This window comes from Rhea americana, unplaced genomic scaffold (genome assembly GCF_003343005.1).
Source record: "Rhea americana isolate MKP2758 unplaced genomic scaffold, rheAme1 scaffold_41, whole genome shotgun sequence".
Lineage (NCBI taxonomy): Eukaryota > Metazoa > Chordata > Aves > Rheiformes > Rheidae > Rhea > Rhea americana.
Window position 1 is genome coordinate 5239310 of NW_028186546.1, and position 19284 is coordinate 5258593.

A 19284-nucleotide genomic window follows, 5' to 3' on the forward strand; every position below is an offset into this window, starting at 1 on the left:
TATTATAAATAATAAATGCAATAAAACTATAAATTCAGATAAGCAGCTGATTTCTTGTTGTACAGTTGCCTCTCAGCTCCATAACAGGATGAGAGACCCCCTCATCCCCCAAGCAGGCAGAGCTGTGTGGACAATAAGAAATGTGATTCCAATAAACATGGCATTCGCTCCGTGCCTGCGTTATCCAAGCAATACAGTCTTTAGGCAGAGACTGTCTTTTGTGCTGTGTGTGAACAGTGTCTAACACAGTGGGAACTTGTCTCTAAGAATCCTCSATACTATCCTGGTACGAATAATGATTAAAAAATACTAGGAAATATTCTCATTTTGATACAAGGCTGGGACAGCTGATTGGTAACGGCTGTCTTTTTGGTGCTACCATTGCATGTGCAGGCAATGCTGGTAAGAAGGCAGAAGCCTACCCGCTAGTCTCATTCTCTGTTTTCTTCTCGCTTTCATCTGCTTCAGTGGTAGAGGAAGAATATAACCGCAGACTGGTGCCTGTGGTRCAGAGCTCTTGGGACTGCTGTCTGTGTGGGGTGCAGCATGCTGATAAAAAAAGTAACCTCAACAGCAACAGCAAAGAAAGAAGAATTGTTTTCTTGCCCCYTGTGGAATGGAGACCTGAAGGCAGGCGGGAGGTCCTGGTGTCTGGAGAGGTCAGCATGGCTTGGGGAAGGAGGAAAGCCTGTGATTGCCTTTGTAATATAATTGTTATAATGGTAGCTCAGGGAATTGCAGTGGTTCAGTGATTAGCTACAACCATTTCTCCTTGTGGTTCTTCATGTGGTTACAGCAAGAGATGGAACATCTCTACATGCAGATGTGCCGTGACTGAGAATGTATCTCAGATGATTTTGTGAGCTCTGTGGGTAGCCATGGAGCACTTCTCTTGACACTGGAAGTGCCACAGAGAGCAAGGAAAGACCCAAAATTTCAGGAAGGCTTCTCTTCCCAGCATTAGGGAATGTGACTGCCAAAGTGGAGGGAGAAAAAGTTGTAAAGTAGACACAAATCCTAATCAGATAGGTAGAGAGGAGTCATGGGTAAGAGGGAAGGGGAGAAGAGAAAAATGAGCATGGTATAACCAGGTCTCATCCAGGTCTCTTCCAGGTTCTTATTCTCGGAGGAGATCAAAAATTCCTCTGTAGAGATAGACTAAATGGAAGGATTTTTTTTTGACTTCTTTGTTATCAACATCCTTTTCTGTTGGACTTTCTCATTCTTACTGATCATACAGTTAGGCCCTACTCATTAAAACAGTGGAGGTGTCACTACAGCTCTGTTTGAGAACAGCATGAGCCAACTTTGGCAAAYTGATTTGTAAAATCCCTAGTTCAGACATAGGTAGACCATTATCCCTTTTAAATTTTCCAAAGACTGAGGAAATAAAACTTCTTCTTCTTCCTGTCTACTGTCTAGTAGTCGCCTCTCTAGGGATGCTTTCAGATATGCTGAATTTGAGTATTCTTAAATTCTATCGCAATGTTTATGTCTTTATAGAATCATAGAATMAGTAAGAGATTAAGAGTCTTAATCTCTTTATATGCCTAAAATTGGCCCTATCTGATGTTCTGTCTCTCCACATCTGAGATGTTTACTTCTCTAAGGAAACATGTAATTCCTGTCCAAACCAAAGCTTTTTAATCAAGCCTAAGCAATGAACCACAGCATTTTTCAGTGGTCTGCAAAAGAGTACAGACCAGGGATATGTCTACAGTGCACTCTCAAGCTAGATAGCTACCAGTCCATAAAGTAAGCTGGCTCTGAGATGCCGGTGCTGGACCATTTTGCTTCCTTCTTTCATTATGTGCATGGCAGCTGAAATCTCTGGTCATAAAGCACTTGCTGCCTGACACATGTTCACCTGTGCATCGAAATGYGGAATGCAGCAGTAACCATCAGTTAAGAGCTTTGTCCTCTAAAGGTAATGGGATAGGCCTGTACCTCATCATCCTTCCTTAAAAATGTGAGTTACTGATCTAGCTAGGGACAAAGACAGGTCTGCTCACTCCCAAACCAGGAACCTGATCTGCAGCCTGCAGTGCCAGGGGACAGGTGGGCTGCAAAGTTTTCTTTTGCAAAACATCTTGCTTACAGAGAGACTCTGTGCCTGAAGTGAAATCCATGGAAAATTTTTACATGGAAATTCTCATGAAAATGGCCRGTGCTGAAAACACCAAAAAAGTCACTAACACAAAACATTTTTTTTTTTTATTTTCAGGAAATTCTAGTATCAATAGCTCTGGTTATTTTTGGCACAACAGGAGCCAAAGTCAGTAGGCAGTAAACTCTTCAGTGCCCATTACAGAGGAAAGTTCTTTGCCAGTAACTTTTTAGTTTGTTTCTTTAAGAAAAGCAGAGTGTTCCTTGGCTATGTGCTACCCTGAGCAGGTTTCTTCTTTTTCATCTTGAGGGGTTTTGTTTGGCTGGGACCAAGAAAGGAGGTTTCCTCGAGGAGATTTTTTTTTCTTCCTTTCAAATATTTCTAATCCTTTTGCTTTCACTGTGCCCTTCTAAAGAAATTCTAAACACATTTCCTGCCTTTTCATAACATCAGCACTGTTAATACAGTAGACAGGTTAAGGAATGGCAAGCATGAGATGAAGGGCTGATGGAGGAAYTATGAAGAACATTCAAAACGACATCTAAAATTTAAACCAGGTTTGTTTTAGTAGGCTGAATTCATTGGAGTTTTGTGCTATCTGCCTCTGACAGAAAGGAGGGTTCAGATAAAAAGCTTGCTATATTAGAGCTCAGTGATGGGAGGAAATTCAGAATCAGTCAAGATCTAGACTTTGCATATTAATCTTTTTCTTGATTTCAAACAGGCCTTGATTTAAATCTCTTGATAATGGGATTGCCAGCCCCAAGAGTCTCAAGYCATTTAAATCAGACTCCCCAAAAATGGTGGAACAGGCAGAAAAATCACAAGGTACAAAATGAGTTTTGTTCCTCTTTCTTCAAGCATTTAAAGCATACTTGTATAGAGTTCTTTACAATCACAATTCTTAGRAATTGGTACTCAATAACAAAAAAATTGATATTCTCAAATAGTTATGTCAGGATAACAGACCTTCAGAAAACCCCCAAATATCACAAGACTAGCAACCAAATCATGGTAGTATCAGCTGGTATTGGTAGCTTACAGATGAAATCATGCATTAGCTAGTAGGTAGGGATGCATTTCCCTGACTACTGGGGATTAATATCAACTGAAATTCTTAGTGAAACCTGGAGCGTTAATCCACATTAAGGAGATCTGGGGAAAGCAAGTGTCTTAATCCCTGCAAGCCTAGCAATAAAGTTGTGACTGCCTGTCTATATATACCACGGACCTTTCCTCAGGTCATCAGGTGTATCAGTCAAGCTACCAGAAGATGCCCGTCCAAATTGGTCTCATTTCCTTGTGCTCTCCTTCAGATCCTAGGAGGATTCTGGGAGCATCCTGAATTTCTCGGCGATAAGCTGAGATAAACTACTTTTTCAAGTCCTACTTTTATGTTACTGTTCATCTTGTCTACTGCAGCATCAGGACTATTGAAAAGTAAATCCAGATAGCTATTGGTCCAAGTTTCYGGTGATTTCCCACCGGTCAGTTTTACTGGTTACGCTCAGGAGAGCGGATTCTAATTTAACTCCTAGCAAGGCCCAAGACCACGTGCCACAAGCTACTCCTAGGTTGTCATTCACTGGACCTCTGCTGCAGCACAGGATGCTGGSGTGCAAATAGGATGTGCAAATAAGGTGCATCTGGGCAAATGTAGGAGTTGAGTCTTAGTGCTGGAGTTCAGAGAGATCTCCTTCATTCATCCATGGGAGAAGGCCTCATTATACTTGTTCAAGCCTGACTGGATTACATCACTTTCCCCCTCATTTCACTCCCTCCCCACTTGCCTCCCTCCTTTTATTTACACCCCTTGTTCAGCAGCGGCGTTGAGCGGGCACTGCCTTAATGATGCATGCTGATCGCTTCATTCCCCATGGCCCCCCATGGCCTCCCCCGTTGCTTTGAAGTGTGCTCAGGTCTCCGGCTCCAGTTCAGAGGTCACTTTGTTTATTTATGCAAAGCTGGCTCATCTGTGAAATGGGGCTTTCAAGGCCTCCAACATCAAAGGCTCCAAAGCTGGCCCCATCAAGTCAGAGCAGGGACTGGCCTTGCATTATAACAAATTAAAGCAACTTTGTGAATCATAGAGAAACATTAGGGCTCCATTTTTGCTTCATAAATTGGGCTGTTGTTTTGACTCGGGAATGGATGCTCAGAACCTACTGTTGGCCTGAAAACAAGTCATGTCCATTCAGTTAAAATACGAAGSCTTCACAGAAAGTCTGTGGGTAAATAAAATTTGATCCTGGCTCAGTAATGGTCTGTGAATATTTCCCATCAGTTTCTTTCAGAGCCAAACTGAATTTTCCATGAGTTTTAACTTTTAAGAGGGTATGGAACAATTCTGCTCTGATAATAAATAGTAATTGTATCCTGCTTGTATGGCACTCTTTGTCCCATTGGATCCTCAAAGYACTTTGTCAATTAATGGAATTACATGCAGAAATCCGTTTACTGCTGCCACGTAGCCTGCTCTGGGATAGCAAGGAGAGCAACAAGATACACGGCAGGCAGGACACACAGAGCACCATGCTTTCCAGAATGTGAAAGGGCAGTTTTGGCCATGACCTCAACATTGATAGTTAATAGCCTCATACACTCAGATGTGTCAAGTCTCGGGGGGGAAAAAAGTCCCTTTCAGCCCCACCTCACACTTCCCTGCAGAGCACCAGCATCTCAACTGCTTGCCAGACAGACATTTGGCATCTCAGACCAYGTACAGCCAGATGTGGCCTTTGGAGGGGATGGGGTTACATGTGTTTGTCAGTTGTCCCCAGATCTATCATGTTTTGATAGAGGAGTCTTCCACTTCATATTTCTTGACAGGTCAGCATGCTCTGTAGCACTGAGAAACCAAACTGTGCAGTGAGGGCACCTAAATCATTTACACAGTGGGTGTTTTTCTAGCCGCAGATACTCGTGACATAAAATTAGTCAGTGATTATTTTTCAAGGCAGGTTTTCCACTTCGTCTTCCAACTGGCTGCTCTCCTAAGCCTATGATACTGTCCAAGAAGTCCAGTACAGGATGACCTTCCAATAGAGGTCACAGAAGAGGGAGCTTGTAGGAAACTTCAGCAGCTCATCCTTCTTAGCACTGCCTCTCGCAGTAATCTCCTGGCAGCAAAGAGGGCAATGCTGCATATCTAGTCCCCACTGCCCTTTGGCTGCAGGCTAATTTTTTTTTTTTTTTTGTCTGTACTTACCACTCTGACCTGCTTGCCTCCCTGGGAGGTGACAAGGAATCAGCTTCTTAGGTCATTTTTGAATATAGCTAAGACTCATGTGACTTTTGCTCCTAACTCACTGTTTTATATGCTGGTCATACTTATCAGAATGTGGGTCGTTTCTTTAGGCCTAGTGTCTAATAAGAATAGTGCGAAATCAGACCATTTGTAGAGCGTTGGATTGAAATGCAGACAGCAGTCTTCTGACCTGGCAGCATTAACCAGATGTTACAGATTTAGTTGCTTTTGTGCACTAATACAATTCAGAGCTTGCTTCAGACTTCAGGTTTGGGCTGAACATACAGAACTCTTCTGAACATACAGGAAATTTCRTTTTGCTTTCAGTGCCATAGCTTGGATCCCTCTGTCTAAGTGAGCAAGCTGACCACAGAGTCTTTGTGGTACAGAGAGATATCCATCCATAAACAAAGAATTGCTAGCACAGAGAGCAGAACAAACTGCAAACCTTTTTCCCTGCCGCAGGAAACCACCTGATGTTAAAATGGAAAAAAATAAGCAAGTTCTTCAAAACAAGGAGAGATGGATACTTTCCATGTAGTCACAGTCCTACCTTTGGATGTGGCAGGTGGAAGTCCAAATCATGATGATACCTGGATCACCCTTAGGGTCTTCCATCCTAATGGGTGTTCCTGAGATAGCTGTCTCCTGCTGGGCAATTCAACTTTATATAATAATAAGCTCTTTATTGCCTCTGTAATACTACAGTTGAGCTTAGGGCACTCAGCTAGGGTGCAGGCGAAGACATTCAAATCCCTTCTCTGAATGCAGCAGAAGAGGGCCTGGGTCATACATCCCAGGTGGAAGTGTTATTGTTATATTAGTGGCTATTCTGCTGGCTTACTCACACTTTTAAACTTGACTGGAGATTCCTGGGTTTCAGGGAATCTGCCAAAATGAGCTTTACTGAGTTTCATCCTGTTGCTGCATTTCATGAATCAGCTTTTTTTCATAGAGTTCCCAAACACAAGTTAGTCCAGATATCATCATGGTCAATCTACAAGCTAAGAACCCAGGTCACTTTGTATTGCAGTTGGAGCAGAAGCCTTCACCCAGCGTTCAGCCCGGCATTGGGGAAGGGGTAGTTTGGCTCTATATGAGTTGAATTTCCATGTCTATGACATTTTTCCCCAGAGACCTCTGCTATGTTTTGTCAATAAAGTTGCTACATTCTCAACAAACATGAGACTGGTTCCAGTGGATCTAAAATAACCTACATAAATACATGCAGTTATTTATTTAGAACTTGCTCCTCTGCCAAAATATTTATTCCATAGGCTCAGTACGGTGGCATTAGTTATGCTGATCTGTGCTCCAAAAATGATTTTTTCTGGGCTTGTTAGGTTACTCCACAGGTTTGGGATTTGGCAGGRTAACAACCAAACAGACATCTTCAAAGGGGCAAACAGATTCGGAGCAATTTTASTTACATCAAAAGCTTGGCAGCGTGTCAAGAGGTGTTGGGAATGCCAGGCAGGCGCTGTGTGCAAGCAGGAGGGGCGCACATGGGCTGACATACTGTAACACGAGGCAGGAGGCAAGGGAGGATATACCGCTCTTTGTACATCAGGCTGAGCAGGATTAAGATATAATTGACAGAACATCACCACTTAAACGTCTTAGCCACTTTTAAAATATTCAGCAGCTTAACAAAGGGCAGGAATCCTACATCTTTGACCACAGGCTTTCTTTTTTTCCTCCACTGCTCAATGCTTTTTTTTAATTGTGCTGAGGGATTTAGTAAGTCCTCTGTCAGCAAACATCCCAGATTTTGACTGTAGCACTACTGATATTCATGTGAAAACTTGTACAAACGCCAGAAGATAATTGATTCAGTATTTTGACCTGAGAGAGACAATTTGTCATGTGCAAGSTATCGTCAGTAATGCATATATTTGTATTCGCTGCATTCAGTTTGCCAAAGTTGTAAAGTTATATTTGCAAAACGCAGCGCATGGGTTACTCGCCCATGAGCCTCAGAGGAGCCGGTACGACGATATGTTTGCACTCGCGGCGCTGAGCGAGAGCCAATGTTTCCCGAGCGCAACTGCACTTCACACAACTTCCCAGTGGGCTGTGGCCCCTGGGAAAGCCTCGGCTTTTCCAGTGACGGAGAAGGGCAAGAGGGAGGTGGGAAGGGAGGGGGTGGCTTGAGCGAGCTGCTGGAGCAACGGCACGGCGTGCTGCTGCCTTGAAAGTTTTCTTTTCCCTTCGAAGTGACAGCTGCGCATACCTCTGGGGGGAACTTTGCTGAAGCAACCACGAGGAGAAGAGAAAAATCTGTCAGGGCGAGGGGGGACGGACCCATATGGCATTTCAGCCTCTCTGTTTAAGAGACAGCAGCAACCGAGAACAGAGCACGTGTCGGCGTAAAATGCCCCATGCTGAAGAGCCGGTATGATTTTTCCAAAATAGCAGGAACTGGGAGGAGGATGGGGTTAAATACACATTCTTCTCTCACAAAGCCTGCACATCGGTTCCCTACCAAACACTATGTAAGCACCATCCATCTTCAAAAACAACCGTAAGAAGCAGCTCTACTATTTGTACTTTTTTTTTTTTTTTTTTTGGGGGGGGCGTACTCAAGTATGRGCCAAGTTTAGTTTTTCCTCTCTGCTGCAGAGATTAAATCAAGGGTTTTCCTCTCTTTTACACTTGAGATCTTTTTCATATGGGTTTTAGGATTTGGGTGTATGGGGGGATTTATTCTTTGAGTCGTGTATCTGACCTTCTCTTGAGGGATGTTTTATGCTATGGGAGAAGCACTTTGTTATTGCAGTGGGCATTTCCCTGCCTTCAACTGATCTGTCTTGGAAAATCTCTTGCAAGACTGAAGTAACAATTCAGAGCTTCATCTCACGAGCTTCAGATACATTAATGCACTTTAGCAAGGAGTTGAGTAGCTCTTGATCAAGATCTTGATCTTTACCTGAAATCCAACTATCTTATGAGGCTGCCTACCTCTGTCCATAGCCCACGGAAGAGCCATGCTCTTAGCTGGGCCATCACACCTAGCTGCCATCCGTCCTTCACTTGGATCCCCCTCGTGGTGTGCAATGCCTTGCTGTAAGAGGATGTTCTGAGATGAACACTTKTACAATAAATGTGGGGCTATTACTGGGTGAGGAAAGTCTTCTCGTCCTAGCTCTGGTGCCACAGAGGCATGAGACTACAAGCACCACTGCTTCCCTAACTGTGGAAGGAGGCTCGATAWGCTCCTCTGCTCCCTCGTCCTTTGTCAAGTCCCTGAAGATTGCCTTATTGCAACGGCAATCTGAGGTGGGGGCTGCTGGAGGGGCAAGGGTCTCACCTTTTAGTTGTTTACACTAGCAGTATGGGGCACATAGTGGAGACCTTGAGGCTGCTCAGTGATAGTGGTGATAGGCAACTATAGTGACGAGTGTGTCATTGGTACAGGAGAACGGGTGTTCTTAGTTAAAAAGAAAAATTGCTTTTCTATTCAATATTGCTGTCTTTCTCCACCTGTAGCTTTGCATTCAGTATCTCTTTGAGGGCTAATTTGACCCCAATACGCCTGTTTGGAAGCTGAAAGGTAAATTAGTTGCCCTAATTCTGCTGCTTGTTCTCAGTGTGRCTGATCGTATAAGTCTTCCCCACCTCCCAGGTTTAATTAGCTGTAATTTTGATTTATACCATTATTTGTATAGAAGGTACAACCGATCAGCTCCTCCTAGGGAAGAGCAACCTGTAAACATAAACAAAGGAGCTTTTGTCAGCTATTAATGGAAACATTGATTAATCTCCCATTGCATTGGTAGCCTGCCGAAAAGCTCATCGAGCAGCAAACTAAATTGTTCATTAAACTGGCCAAGCTGAAAGTGCCAGGATGTGGATGCCAAATATATGTTGAGTGCCTTTCAGTGGCGTGATGCTTCCAAGAGGTGATACAAACTCCTGTCATTGTACCACTGCACTGTAGGAGACCTTCCTAACATCTTTCCTTTCCTTTCCTTTGCAGATGATGCCAGCTCAGGAAAGGACAGCCAGGTACCTGAAGGCTCCAATGGAGAATACGAAGATCATTCTGGGAAGCAGTGGGGTAAGGGGCAGCATATGTTTTGGGGGTTTCCTCTGTTCCTGGTTCAGTGCTGTTCATGCAGCACATTTTTCAGTTGTTGAAGGAAAGGAAAAGGCAGAGTGGCAGGAGTGACTTCTCACTACAGATGGTCAAATGATAAACAGAGCCTGAGCTGAATGTGTTGGTGTGAATGGATCCTGTCCAAGGGTCCTTCTGCAAAATGCAGCCGGTGATCGGCTCTGGGGCCCCCTGCCATATATCCCAGCATGGTTCTCTCTTGCATTTGTTTTTCTGGGCAGTCCCTTTCCTTTTGCCTGCGCAGCTATTATGGCTTTATAGACTCTCTGTAAAAGGCGTATTGACTTTTACAGCAATATTTCCAAAAGCCTTCAGTGCCAGCATAACACTGTTCCCACTGAGGGCAAATGGGAGGTCTGACTTCACTTCAGCAGAATTAGCATTAGGCCAAAGCTGAGTATTTTTGAAAATTGCTCTCTCTTTTAGACACCTGCATGAACTTCTCTAAGACCCAGGCTGTTGAAGCATAGGATTCTGATGCAGTTGCAGAGCTTCAGGAAACTGCTAAAATCTCACTTGGARCAGGTTCTGAGTCACTGCAAGACTTGCAGATCCAACTTTGGCCAAAGCACTCCTTTTAGGACAATAAGTTGTCAGGTTGATGCCAAACAGCTTTTGGTCATTACTGACAGGAGTGCGATGTGAGTTTATGACCCCAAGGCATGAGGCATAGCATTTCCATTTTGCTCTTACAGTACATCCCTCATTTTAATTTTATAATACAGAGATGGCTTTCTCCCACATTTGCCTCATAGCAGAGGTAGGGGTGGAACTTGTTAAGCTTCACCTTGTAAGCCCCTACCACTTGAGCTGAGGACACTTTTCTCCAGGAGCTGGTAAACAGGGAATCTGATATGATGTGGTGTAATCCAGCCCACACCAAGGGGAAGCAGTGCCATAATAGCCTTGAATTACAGACTRATTTGAACTTGAGCTTGCTCTGGGAGATGACAATAATCTCTGCTCATTCTGGAAAAGAATGAAAACATTTTAGAGCCAAAGAAAAAGGGGCTTGGATAGGCTCCATGTCAGGAGTCTCCCAGTATAGATTCAGCAGCTAGCAAGAAAAGCTAGCTGACTCTTCACCCTTACCCTAGTGGAGACTGGAACAGACATTGAATGCCATGGCAGATGTGCTTCAGGGAGAGCTGGTGGGTGATGGATCAATATCACAGTAGTATTATGATGGTAGATGTGTGTAGTGCTAAAATTATCAGTCATTTTATGGGCAACATCTGATGGGAGTCTCTGGCATGAGTTCATGCACCTTGAGGTATTCCCCAGTAGAGAAGTTGAACTCCCTTCTCAGGTGTTCCTGACAACATCCAGGAATTGTTTCATTTCTTTTTCATTAGTCTGAATAAATTGTAATGGTAAACAGCATTTCAGCAAGAAACTTGTACACATACTGTCTCTTTGTCCCCATCCACTTGTGTTTTCCCTTGCTCTTGTGTGTGGCATAATTTATATTGTATAAATGTGGTTCATGTTTATGAAGCAAATGCCAAGTTATGTGGAGAAGAACAAGCATGTGAATTATAAATAACACATAGGCACTTTGTAATGYGTTTCTTTGGCATTTCAACAAGTAGACCTTCTGTAAATGGTACAGATTTGGGGGCAGACATTTACAAGTGCCAATTCAAAAGAGACTTTTTCTACCTCTCCCTCACAGTGCTGCCTCTCTCTCTTTCTCYTTTGAACTTGCTGGATCTCTTTCTCTCTCTTGTGTGTGTTTCTCCATTTTTTGTTAACTGGCCTTTCTGAACTTGTCCAATTCAGGCTTTTGTCAAGGAAACATTCAGGACTGTCTAAAAGGGATCTGGTTTCAGCATATTGAACACAGCCTGGAGTAGCTTTTGAGCCCACATAATTGCTTAACCTTCTTCAAATGGAAGAAAGATAGAAAGAGCCAAAGAAGTTTAGTTTTACCTGCAGCTTCTTGTGTATCTGGGCAACATYGCAGGAGGGGTAAATGCAAAACTCCAGACGGATTTGTGAGAGCTGCAGTGGGAGGAAAACCAAAGCTGTTAAAGATGTGTTTCTTGGGAGAAAAGATGCAGTTTCTGTCTCACGATGGCATTACTGAGCAGGGAGACCAAATCATTCTGAAATACTGCTGTGGAACTGGGGAAGAGGTAAGGGAGAGCCTGAGGTTAGAGTCATTCACTAACTTGACTCTTCACTCCACATGGGCAATGYAAATTGCCTTCTTATTCCTCACCTGCTCCAGGATGTGTTAATCTTAGCTCAGGAATCCCATCCAGTAAGAATCTACCCCTATGTGGGCCTGCAGTTCCTGGTCTCTGTCTAAATTATTGCTGTATTAGAGAATACTACTTTAGATCCGTTTCATGGCTGGTTTTCAACCTGTCTTTATGCCATGCCACACTCCATTTCCACAATGACAGCCCTCTACCAACATGAGTTTCTCAGCTTGAGCTTAAATTTTGGCACTTCAGTGCTCTGAATGTGTAGCCCTGATAAGATTCATTGTCTTTCAAGGGGGTGGTTGTTTTTATTGGGAAGAAGGCCTGTTGCAGGAGATCATCAAGGGACTACCCAGCCATTTACACACCACAACCTGTGGAGCGGGTTAGGAAGTCACCTTGCTGCTCAGCTGTTGCCGAGCAGTGGAAATCCCTTAGATTACACATGAAAGCCTCTGTATGGAGAGCAGAGTATTTCTTCTGAGAAAGAGTTTGAAATGACAYGGCTGGGACCCAAAATGACAAAGCGGCAAAGGGAGGCTGTGGAGGCAGATGGTTTCTCCTACCGAAAAGGACTCCGAAGGGTGGGTATGCCATAGAGAGTCTTCATCTGAGAGAGAGRGCTGTTGGACAAGGCCACAATGTGGGGGACATGCTCACAGACCTCAGAGGGGATGGCTTTTTTTCTCCAGTGCTTGGAGAGAGGAAGCTTCAGACCAGCCTCAGACCAGATGGAGGACCATCTCAGTGAGGAAGACGTAAGAAAGAGAGTGAAGGAACGAGTAGTAAATCAGTTTCTGGCAGAGCTGGTGCCCTGGGCAGAGGGCTGGCTGGCTGTGTAGTTGGGAGACCACTATACCATCCTGTAGCAAACTTTCCCAGGTCCTGAGGCACAAGCTCCTCAGCCTCCTTTGAGATGTTGTGTGCTACTGCTAGTGTGTCTCTCCATTCCCCATTGATGAAGATTCGTGACTGATGGGTCTAATCCAACCCAAAATGCCACGGTGCAGTCCACTCTTTGACTCTTTGCCTACTTCCTTTGTTTCTAAAGAAAAAGAGCAGGGAGGGTTTACCAGGGAGTGAGAAAATAAAGARTGACTGGCCTTTGGGGCTGAAGGATAAGATTATGGTAAGAAACAAGATTCAAAAACAGAGAAAGAAAGCTGTTGTGGAGCCACTAAATGGACTCTGAGAGGAAACTGGCTTTGCCAAAATAAAAAAGAAGGGAGGTGAATTTGGCAGGAGTATCCTGGATGCAGTGGGAGAGTGCCAAGTGGGAGTTAGAAATGTCATTAAACTCAACRGGAGTCTGCCATCAGAAGTGCCCCTGGACTGGCATTGCATAGTTGAAGTAACTGTGGGAAATTTGTAATTTCTTTTGAGTTGTTTATTACAGGATGGTATTAGACAAGCTTTTGCCTTGCAACAGATTGTGTTCTATTGTTTAACTGTCTTAAAAGTTTTTGCAAAATTTTTTCTCCATATTGATTAATTAGATCAGTCATGATTTTGCAGGAAGGTACTCTGCAATGTTAGCAGAGCTGCAGGGTACAGAGGTGCCACTTCTTCTCCCTCTGGAATTCTRACATAATCAGGGATGAATTAAAGTTAGGTGCAGTTGAGAGTATAAATTCTAGATTTTACCAGGTGGTGCCCTGCGTTTCTCTAGTGTTCCCTGTCACGGCTATCACAAATATTTGTGATTTCCGTGGTAAGACAAGGTGCAATCAAAATTCCTGACTCTGACCACCAGCAGCGATCGACCTTTTCAGTTCTCATTAAATCCAGTGAGAGTTAAGGGGGCAAAACACCTCAGAAAATGATGCTTCAGGTGACATAAAAAAAGAATGAGAAAATTGTCATCCCTGTGGGAATCTGAGGTTTCTCCTTAGGTCTTGGGTAAGGGCTTGTATTTATYGCATGGAGTATGGTAGTAATTAGAATGTGATTATGGGGCCACATTTTGCCTTTAGCTGCAGTAGTGTGATTTTGGTACTATTTTGTGAGATTATCTGACTTGGTTGCTTTAAGGACACTGAGGAATTCCAAGTTTGTATTTTGCAGAAGGCTAATGCAGTGGTCATAGCTCCTAGTAGTCCACTCAGATGTTCAAACGTGTGAGGCTGGATTGTTCTTCCTTTCTAAGGATATCAGGCTGAGTCCAGTATATGAGATACAGTGATACACTGGCATGTCTGGCACTGCTGGGTGCCTCACAAGCAAATCTAGCCATAACACTCGACAGCAGTGTTCCCCTTTGCCTGTTTGCCCCTTGGCCTGTTGCTCACCACCTTCAATATTTCACGCCTTTTGCAGCCCGGCCTAGGTTCACTCAGCCTGCCAAGATGAGACGGAGGGTGATCGCCCGTCCTGTTGGGAGCTCCATCCGCCTGAAGTGTGTGGCCAGTGGGAATCCTCGGCCTGACATCACGTGGTTAAAGGACAATAAGCCCCTCACACCCCAAGAGATTGGGGAGAACAAGAAGAAGAAGTGGACACTGAACCTGAAGAACCTAAAGCCAGAGGATAGTGGCAAATATACTTGCCGAGTGTTTAACAAAGTTGGAGAAATCAATGCAACGTACAAAGTTGAAGTAATCCGTAAGTGCAGCCTCTGGGGTGGGAAGGTGTGGAGGGAGCTGTGACAAGGGAGCTGAGTGAGTAAAGAGGGCATGGTAGTGAGTGTGCAGTGCCAATAGCTGGATACAGATATAGCGGAGGGTTACAAATATAAGTGGGGACAGAGAAGACATTATTGAGAATCTAGAGTAGGGCTAAACCTGATCTGGAGAGAATAGCATCCTAAATAACACAATTCAGTAGTCAGAAATGAAGAGAGATACTCGGGAAAGGTCATCTGTAAGGGCACACTCATGGAAAACATTCACAATTGCCCCGTTCAATCTCATGTCACTGTTGGAGTCACTTTAAGGACAGTCTGAGACCCAGCTGTTAAGTCCTCTGAGGTACCTTAGAGAGGGATGGAAATACTCAGAGTGGCCCAGATTACTCTATCAGAGTAGTAATAGGATGAAACCAATCAGTGACAAATTTAGGCTAGGTATCTGTCATAAGAGGCCCACTTCGTTAGAGAAGTCTCCCAAGGGACTTAGTAGAAATCTAATGACTAGTCATTAGCCAGACAAGGCTTTAGTGCCAGATTTTAAAAGACATTTAGGCATCTGAAGGTTCAGGTGGGTACAAATGGGCCACTACAAAAATCCCACATCTATGTCTTTAGATGCCTATGTAACTTTAAAAATCCAGCCCTTAGAACATGAGCTGTGGGGGATTACCCTGCTCTGTGGTGGGGTGAAGTAAATTGCTCTTCTTAGTGCCTAGCTCTCCTGATTCTGGGACTCTAATCTCCCACTTCCCCTATTATTACTGCAGATAATTATGCTCAGAAAGCTACCTAAGCCTAGCAGAGAAGAGTGCCTACTCTTAAATCATCATATTTTGTCTATGACATCATTGTAAGTTGTCATGGAAATGACTGTGAAGCAGCCAACTCAAGAAAGAGGAGAAGATGGGCTGAATGGGGGGGAGATCAAATATCCTTCCTTAATGAGGAGCAGGGGCATGGAGGGCTGCTACCAGCCACATGGAAAGCATGTTGTTGCTCTCTCTGTGCATACATTTTAGCATGAGAAAGTTTATCCTAGTGCGAAAGACCGTTCTTAAAGGTAAAGATCTGTCCTCTGATAAGTCCTTTCTCTAGAATAACAGGAATTAAAAGCACATGTGGGGAGCTCTGTTGGGCTCCAAATGCACAAACCTGCTGGACATCTGGGATTGATAAAGATGCAGCTGTGTGGAGACAGTAAAAACATGTGTTTACACTAAAACCAGGAGCAGAGACAGGGAAATGAATCAAGCCCCATCCTAATGGCAGCTGTGGCATTTTCACTTCATCAAAACCAGACAGCACCAGGAACAAACCCTTTTCTGTGTCCCTGTTTATCTTGGTTTTTATCAACTTAAAGATGTGTGTAACCTTTGTTTTCATTAGCTTTTGCTGGCTAGGAGTGAAAACAGTAACCAAAGCTGGAACCAGAATCAAATAGATAAGAGCATTAAGCAGTTTTCAGACATGTTGCTATTTTTAACATCATTCTGTGGAGCATTTCAGGTTTTATTCAATTTCCTCCCCTTCCATTATTTTCCCCTGAGCCTCCACTCTTAAGCCTGACCTGCTTATCTGAGACTTAGCCTCCCCAGCTGTGATTCCTGCTCGTGGCGTTTAGGCGCAGTCTGCAGAGAACAATGTGGTATTTTTGCTGCTCYGGCAGTGTTTCCTGAGCACATCTTAGAAGCCCTTGTTATTGATAGCATCCCGAATGTCTGAAAGAAGGTCCAGTGTTCCTTCCTCTCACCTCAAAGCCGGTGGTGGTGGCAACTGTGTTGTTASGTGCTCAGTCCTACAGTGTTTGCTGTCAGAAGAGGTTGATCATTGCCAACAGTTACCACCCACTATTACACCGTAATTTCAYTCTCTACCTAGGATAGTACACTACTTGCAGTACCTTCCATATCACTAATTTTTCTGATGCTCATGCTCAGAAAGATCCTAGATCAGAAAAAGCCTAGATCAGAAAGATCCTCAGAAATGGGAGGTATATTCTTCTATCTTTTATTTGACTTTACATGGTGTTGACTCAACCTAAGGCTTACGATCGTGCTGGGAAGGATGGTCTTGTGAGCCTGCAGAATGCCTTGTGTTTGATTTCCTCTACTACCATCTTATTTCCTTCACCAGCTGAGAACTGAAGAAAGATTTTCATGAGAAAAGCAAGATTTGCATGTTGGCTAGGGAAACAAAAGGTTTCTGAGCTACTCTTCCACAAAGAGGATGCTTCATACTTAGAGTGTGGACCATTAGACTGAAGAAAGGAATAGTAAATGCAGGGAGGTGAGGATGAAGTGGACATCTTGCTCACCTGTAGTGGCTGAGGTCTTGACTCGCCTCGGCAGTGAACAGCGKGAGATGGCCTCCTATAGCATTTGATTCTCATGGGCATCAGCCARGCCTGGCAGCCAAGGTGACAGATACCTCTTGAGGGACTCCCAGAGCACAGGTGAGACAACATCCACAGCCTGCCCTCACTGCCATTAGACAGCATATGAAGAAAGGGGCCCTTCCTCATCTGATTTAGTCTGTTGTTAGGGACATTTGAGAAGACCAAAAGGGGAAGGAACATCTCCTACTCCACCTCACTATCCTCAAACTGTGGATAGCCACGGTGGTTCAAATGTGGACTTTCAGTAGATTTACACTTGTAARTAACCTGTCATTGGTAATTGGTTCATATTACAGATAGGAAGATTCAAGTTAGACATGAGAAAAGACTTGCTAAGACTCAAGGCAGTGGAGGAGCTGTCTGAAGAGACTGTAGAGCCTTTACCTTTAGAGGCTGTGGCAGAGGCAGGGGCAAATTTTTATCAGAAATGATTTGGAAAGATCTCAGCTTGCCTTGGTACAGGGAGCTGGGATAAATGTTTTTCCACATCCCTCCTATGCTTTGTTGCTATGTTTCTGCAATCACAAGTTAATCAGATTTGCAAACACCTTTTTCCATGGAGCTCCCTGTGTTTTTGTGCAGAGAGGACGAGGTCCAAGCCCATCCTGACAGGAACRCATCCTGTCAACACGACAGTAGACTACGGCGGGACCACATCATTCCAGTGCAAAGTCCGCAGTGATGTCAAACCTGTCATCCAGTGGCTGAAGAGGGTGGAGTACGGCACAGAGAGCAAGTACAACTCCACCATTGACGTCGGGGGACAGAAGTTTGTTGTGCTGCCCACTGGGGAGGTCTGGTCCCGTCCTGACGGTTCTTATCTGAACAAACTGATGATTACTCGAGCCAAGGAAGAGGATGCAGGAATGTACATTTGCCTGGGCGCAAACACTATGGGCTACAGCTTTCGGAGTGCTTTTCTCACAGTCCTGCCAGGTGAGTTTTTWCTTTTTTCTCCTATCTGAACTAGTAGTCTGCATTATGATATTCATTAATGCAACTGCTGTTGCCCATCCTCACCTTGTCAGACTCCATGGGCCTCCGTGATGCCATGCTGATTTAGGCTAGCCTAGGGRTTAGTGAGGGACCATACACTGCTGCTGATTTTCTCTTGCTGGTAGTTCTTCCTCCTCCTCCATGGAGAATAATRATTTCAGCATGATGACATAAAATCAGTTTGAAAACGCATGATCTGCTCCTGTGTGAAAGAGGAGCTGGGAGATCATACTACAGCTRCAGGCTCTACATCGCCTGAGTGTTGGAGTGCAGGAGGTGAGAAAGGAACTGAATMGCCACAAAATTTACATCCCATTGCCTTAAATTTCTGCTTTTTCTTGCTTTTATTTGTATTGCTTTACTGGTAAAAGAAAACAGTGATACAGACCCATAAAATGAGAGAAGAATGAAAGCTGTCCTGGTCACAAGGAAAGGAAAAGAACTGGTGTAAAAGGGAGAAAGATTGATTAGTTAAATTCTTACTCAGTGATCTGCCAGGAGCCATTGTGCCAAACTCACAGCTGCTTCCCACCCCCCCAGGGCCTTAGAGCTGGTGTCTGTGACCAACTGAGGCCATATCGTGTGTACTCCAGGCATACCATCCTCGCTTTGTCATTTACTCCTTTCCTTCCTGTGAGCACACTTCTGCTCTGATAAATATTTTTTATTAAAAATGACATCTCCTTCTGCCTCATTTTGCCCTGTGAATCTAGCATCAGATCAACCAGCTTTATGAAGAAAATCAGTCTTACCACTTTTTCTTCCTTTTACTTTTGCAAGGTCTAACGCAACTAAGAGAGTACAAGAGCTGGAGCCAGTATTGTATCAACTTAGCTGTCAGGTCTAACGAGGTGCCGGCAGTCCAGATAACAATGAGAGACAGAGACTGTTAACTCTCTTAGACTACTAGGACCAGTTCTCTGTGSACTTAATGGGGAAAATCCTCATGTTCCTGTCGCTAAGGCAGCTAACTATTCACTGACTGCCAAGCTTTACATCTCTGTTGTCATTGGGAGTCATTACCTGGAATTTAGACACCAGCAACCAAGAAGAAAATGTGGATACAACCTTGGTTCCATCTTCTGCATCATTTAGATATGAGGACTAAACTCCAACTAGAAAGCTTRTCACTCCCAAGGAAAAGGCTGTGTGGGTGGGATGTAATTTAAAGCYGCTGGGAGTTTCCAAAGTGGAAGGGTTTKATCCAGCTCCCACTGAAACCAGTGGGAGACTTTCCATTCATTTAAATGGGAGTATAATGCAGCCTCATACCAAAACCAGAGCCTGCAGGCCTGTTGTCATTGGCAGTGATGGAGAAGGAGAACCCAGCTTGCTCTCAGAAGCGAAGATGTGGTTGCAAGGCCATGAGTTAGAAAAATACAGTTTTGCTTGTATAGCTACCAGATTTGACATAGACAGCTCAGAAAAACAGCACAGATGAATATCAAAATGTCAAGTTTTCATTTCAGCCCAGCAGAGAATTTCTGCCAACCAGCATGAAGACTGTTGTTTTCATGGTCAGCTGATGGGTCATTCCCTCATCCTGTCTTCTCTTCAGAGGGAGGCTGGACCAGATGACTTCCAGA

At 44.1% G+C, this 19284-nt stretch overlaps 1 protein-coding gene across 1 annotated transcript in view; it reads left to right on the top strand.

Moving 5' to 3' along the window:
* Nucleotides 1–19284, top strand: part of FGFRL1 (fibroblast growth factor receptor like 1) — a 168901-nt gene that overhangs the window by 143611 nt on the left and 6006 nt on the right. The window contains exons 3-5 of the mRNA XM_085314705.1: nt 9334–9414; nt 13998–14282; nt 17285–17638. Coding sequence (XP_085170831.1) covers nt 9334–9414; nt 13998–14282; nt 17285–17638 — 720 coding nt within the window. The remainder of the gene's footprint in view (nt 1–9333; nt 9415–13997; nt 14283–17284; nt 17639–19284) is intronic.